The 5,591-nt window shown below is 53.5% G+C and overlaps 1 protein-coding gene across 1 annotated transcript in view; it reads left to right on the top strand.

The window, feature by feature from the left end:
• Window positions 1-1,350: 1,350 nt before the first annotated feature.
• The window catches only part of TCTEX1D2 (Tctex1 domain containing 2), an 8,765-nt gene continuing 4,524 nt past the window's right edge, over window positions 1,351-5,591 (top strand). Inside the window, exon 1 of the mRNA XM_010178518.1 lies at window positions 1,351-1,382. Within this exon, the coding sequence (XP_010176820.1) occupies window positions 1,351-1,382 (32 nt within the window). The remainder of the gene's footprint in view (window positions 1,383-5,591) is intronic.

Here is a 5,591-nt window from a genome sequence, read left to right as displayed (position 1 = left end):
TGTATTTTAATGTCTAAGTCATTCTTCCTCCAACTGATGTTGCCTCCGAAAGAGAACAGAGGGACCAAGTCCCAGGCCGGGGCAGTGCCCATGGTGCAGCCCATTCGCATGCCCTGCATTAACTTTTATTCAGAGCAATAAAAAGCAGGAGGAAGCATTTTTCACACAGGTTGTCTGACCAAGCAGTTCAAACTGCCAATGCTTTGAAAACTCCCTGCTGTTAAGAAATTTATCTTCTCTTTTCAAAAACTGCCACTGGGCTCACAGGCAGAGTTAGTAAGTCCCTTCCGTCCCTCCAGCACTGGTCTGAGGCTGTAGGACCATGACTGCAGCATCACCAACCAGTGAAGGAACTGGGATTCGTTGAATAGATACAGGATTAGATAGGAAACTGGTCTGACAAATGAGAGATGAGACCAAACAGGAGGTAAGAGAGAGATAAGTGCCCCAGGTCTCACGGGCTGTGACAGTGCCCGTACTGAGAGACACAAATTTTTGCAGTGTTCTGGGTTTCTTAACAGGAAATATTCAGCAGGCTCAGGACTTTGCTTCCTACCCAGTCCTGCTGCCAGCAATGAATGAAGTGCTCGGAGGACTTCTGACAGCAGTTGGGTTTATATGTTTCCCATCTTCCCAGTACCAGAGGTCCAGCTCCGAGGGACACCCAGCCCTGTGCCCACCCTCAGGGCAGAAATCACCCAAAGCCACCAAAGAAAGAGCTGGGCTGTGAGGAAGAGGGAACACAGCTTCACCAGGGGTCTCGCTCGCTCTATCCAGGCTCAGCCCTTCCCCTCCACCTTCCCTTCTCCCCCAAATTTCACCCTCAGTAAAATCACTCACAGGACCCCGGCTCCCTCAGGGTCAAGCCCAAACCAGGAGGCACAGCCCAAAGCCGTAAAAGCAGAAAACCCCCAGACCTCATACAGTGCTGGCAAATCCAGCACCTCAACACCAAATCCTGACCGTGACCAGTGTGCCCACAATGTGGCCCCAGCACCGGCACCACAGGCTGGGGATCTGTCCCCTTCTCCACCCTTTAAATCTATTTCTACCCCAAGCATCCCCATTTCCCTTGCTTCAGCGGCACGTACCCAAAAGCTCTGAGTTTTTTGCCTTCTCGATGCCAGAGCTATTTTTAACTACAAAGCTCTCAGTTCTTAGACATTTTCTACCAGCTGCGAACAACACAGGTTGTGCCAAGGACCGCACCGCGCTAGGGCCCGCCCCGCCCTGTGGACCCTCCCCCGGCGGCAGCCGGCCAGTGTGGGGCCACAGCACAGCAGGAGGGCGTAGAGGCCGGTCAGGGCCACCTCCACGCTGCCCCGCATTGTCCTTGAGGCACTGGGAGCCATGGTGAGGAGGCCTGTCCTCTGCCCGGGCAGGTGTGCCGTGTCGCGCTGTGCTGTGCCGCCCCCGGCTCTCTTCGTGCTTCCTTCCTCACAGCAGCAGCTCAGTCTCTGGTTCACACGGCAGGGGCTGTGATGGAAATGAAACGTGCCCATCTCTGCCCCAGAGGGAAACCCGGGCTGTCTTCCACCCCCACTTCCTCCCCACGGAGGCAGGGATCAGCTGAGCTGAGCCTGGCCCCTTCCCCTCCCCACGCAGCCACCGAGAAGGGGCGACAGGCACCTGTAAGCCTGCACCCTTTTTGGGGAAAGCTCCTGGGGATGGAGCAGGTGGGGGCCACAGGGGATGCGTCCTCAGCTCCAAGTCTGGCCCATAAATGAAAGGGCTGGTTTGGGTTTCCCAGCACCCATGGGTGCTCCCACCAGGTGCCCATGGCAGTGGGGTGTTGGGGGACATGTGGCACTGGGCAGGGTCTGAGGAGCCATGGGTGCCTGTTGGCGGGCTGATGCCTCAGGGTGCTGTAATTGCGGTGACCTTCGCAGCAGACTTCTTTAATTTCTCTGCCGGTGATGTTCCTCGCTCACCACACTGATTAATACTCGCATAGGAAATAACCAGCGGTGAAAGCACAACATGGCTGGCTCCTCCGCTTCTCTCAAACACTGCCTTGGTGCCCTGGAAATTTGGAAAGTGTCAGGGGAAAATTAATAATTGGGGTGAAGGATGTGGTGCTCACAATGATTTCATTATTTTCCGGGCTTTCAGAAATTAGCTGTGGGGATGGGGCTTGCTCACTTCTCGCTTTCAGCCATGGACTTGGCAGGGCTTCTGGCCCTGCTTGGATGGCAGAGCAAGCCTGGGGGCTGTCCCCTCCTTGTCACCTTTTCCTGGCAGGGTGGCGAGGGGAGCGCTCTCCACCATGTGCAAATGGTGCCGGTGGGCTCCGAGGCAAACATTGCCTCGTCCTTTGCAATTTCCTGGACTCTAATTAAAATAAAAAACTTAACTAAACTAAACCGAATTACAGAAAATATGGAAGCGCACAGCAAGGAGGCTTTTCCACCTCAAGGCTTTGTGTCCACAAATGGTGACACCAGGCATTCGGGCCAGGTGTGGGGAGGTTTTTTTGGCACTTGCAACGTGTTTTGGTTTCTAGAGGCGGAAGATGTGATGGGTATCACCACTGAAGATGCAATTCACCAAGCCAGGGATCAGCAGTTAACCGGCTCATCTTCCCCGCTCTGCACAAGAGGGCTCTGATTAAAATCATAGCATGAATTGCTCAAACTTTCCAATGCACACTCGAAACACGGCGTAAGTTCGTATCCAGGGCAGGGAGATTGCCACATCCACTAGAAACCAGTGGTGGCTACATGCAGACCATACAGCGAAGTTTTCAGATGCTTCCTTTGGAAACTCATGCCCCAGCGCTTCCCTTACTGCTCCACAGGAGCCTGGAGATCAGCACTGACACCGGAGCCTTTCCAGGCTGCTCAGGGTGCCAGATGAGGCCATGTGTGGCCAGGAAGTGCCAGGGAGCTTGCAGAGCCACCGAGCGTGCAGCAGAAACCACAGGGGAGGGTGAACCAGGAGTTAATGGAAAGCTCGTGAGAGAGAGAACAAGGGATTTTTCCCCCTTTTTTGGAAAAAAAAAATATTTTAAAGGATGAAAAGAATAAAAGAAAAGCTCAGTCTCACTGATAGGAAGCTGCTGCAGGGGAAAGCGAGATGAGCAGTGGTGCCGTGCCCCAGTCCGGCACATGCCATGGGTGCTGCCATGGTGGAGGAGCATAGCCGTGGCCCGGCAGCAGCCCCCGGGCTTTGGCCAGGATTTGTGCCCTGTCTGCGCACAGACCAATGCAGCTCTCGCTGGCTCTTGCACCAGTTTCTCCAGCACCAAGGGAAAAAGCCTGGCTCCAGTCAGCTAGAAGGGCTAGAAGGGAAGGAGAAAGAGGAATACATGAGAAAACAGTCTGCTCCTCAATACCAGGAGCCAAGAACTTCAGCAAGCACATGTCACCCCACTTCACTGAAGCACAAATGTCCTTTTTTTTCCCCCAATAGAAGGCTGGTTCGATGTGTTGGGAAGCTGGGATCTGGCCGAGGCCCCAGTCTCCTGCAGTCATCAGTGCACACAGCTATCATCAACCTGAGCAGTCACCTCAAAGGATGGAGGGTCAGTTCCAAAATGGCTTAAAAGCATCTGGGGTGCTTAAGGAGCACTGAAAAATTGGAAGATGAAGAAGAAAGCAATGAGCAAACATCTCAGATGGAGCCAACTGAATTCCAGAGCTGAATGTCTTCAAAGCCCAGGGAAAGCAAAGCTTCCCAAATGAGATGAGGAACACAAATGACCACAAAGAGATGCTGAGGAAGAGAAACTCACAGCTTCCTCAGGATCCCTCCCCTGTTGGTTTAACCGAACTGACATCTGTGGGTCTGACATAGGCAGGAGGCGACGTGGCTGGGCAAGAAGAGGAAATGGTTAATAATATTTGCAAATAAGCATGCTGAGCGTTGAGGTCTTTCAGATACTTCTCAGAAATTAGGAAGGCCCCTGCAAACAGCTTGCATGAGCGACAACATCTGACCCTGCAGGAAAGGCAGCGGTCCCGGGGGCTGAGTAAGCAGCAAGTAAGCGGAGGGATGGAGCAGAGGCACGAAACTGCTCCTTTAGTGAGCAGAAATCTGCAGGGCCTGGGCAGTAACTGCGATTTGAAGGTACCACATAGGTTTGGCATGAGGCCACCGCCACCTCAGCATGGCAGCGGGGTGCTGTTCACAGAATCAGAATCACAGAATATTAGGAGTTGGAAGGGACCTGGAAAGCTCATCCAGTCCAACCCCTGCCAGAGCAGGATCACCCAGACCAGGTCACACAGGAACACGTCCAGGTGGGTTCTGAATGTCTCCAGAGAAGGAGACTGCACAACATCTCTGGGCAGCCTGTTCAGGGCTCTGTCACCCTCCAGCGTTCCTGGACCACCTCCAGTGAGCAGTGCTGCTAAAGCCCACAGAAATCAGGAGCTGCTGCTGCTCTGGGTCTCAGCACCCTGCCAGCACTCAGAGCAGTTTGGGGCCGGACCTGGTGCCAGTTGGTGCAATCTCACACCCTCCTGGTGCCCAAGAGGAACTTCCAGGCAGCACCCTGCCCACAGAGCCCCCATCCCAGTCATCCCCCAGCCCTGTCGCATGTGATGGCCCCCTCCTGTCCCTCATCACCCACAGCAGCGAGCTCCACCCTAGCACCAGCTGTGCCTTCGCGTTGTTTCCATTCGGGTGAAGCGCCTGGGGACCTTTCTCGGCAGCATCACCTGTGATCATGGAGATTGCTGCATCAAGATAAACAGCGGCGGAAGCAGGATGTCAGCTTCTCAGGAGGGTCTGTGTCATACTCAAGACATCGTTCACCAGCCTTCCTTGAGACAGGCGGGTGTGACGGGCTGAAGCAGATTGGGGAGCGACAATTTTATGCCTTTTGGGAAGATTTAAGAAGCTCCTGAAGGAAATGAGCAAGGCTAGGATGTCCAGGCTGATGGCTGGGATGCATGGCCCAGAGGCAGGAAGGGGACACAATGATAAGGAAGGAAATTCTGAGTCCAGCGCAGAGTCACAAAGGCAATGGAGGGAGTGGAGCTTATGAGGAGCGGCTGAGGGAGCTGGGGCTCTTTAGCTTGGAGCAGAGAAGACTGAGGGGTGACCTCATTCATGTTCATAGATTTGTAAAGAGCGAGTGTCAGGAGGAAGGAGCCAGGCTCTGCTCAGTGATGTCCAATGCCAGGACAAGGGGCAATGGTCCCAAGCTGGAGCACAGGAGGTTCAAGCTGAACATGAGGAAAAACTTTGTCAGTGTGAGGGTGCCAGAGCATGGCGCAGGCTGCCCAGAGAGGTTGTGGAGTCTCCTTCTCTGCAGACATTCAAGACCAGCCTGGACGTGTTCCTGTGTGACCTGGTCTGATGATCCTGCTCTGGCAGGGGTTGGACTGGATGAGCTTTCAAGGTCCTTCCCAACTCCTGATATTCTGCGATTCTATGAAATGGGGGGATAGGCTTTGAAACAGCAATGATTTCAGGCTGCGCTCCCCTCTGCCTGCACCCACCCCCCCTGCAGCAGCTGGGAGATCCCAAACACACTTTGTTTACAATTATTATTGCGATTATTTACCACTTATTTTATTGTATTTAAAAAAAAAAGCTCAAGACATAAAATTTTAAAAACAAAAAACAAAATGTCAAAAACACAC

Source organism: Mesitornis unicolor, unplaced genomic scaffold (genome assembly GCF_000695765.1).
Source record: "Mesitornis unicolor isolate BGI_N332 unplaced genomic scaffold, ASM69576v1 scaffold5852, whole genome shotgun sequence".
NCBI classification, from domain to species: domain Eukaryota; kingdom Metazoa; phylum Chordata; class Aves; order Mesitornithiformes; family Mesitornithidae; genus Mesitornis; species Mesitornis unicolor.
The sequence above is the reverse complement of the archived record's forward strand: the minus strand, read 5'-3'. Positions and strand labels throughout refer to the sequence as shown.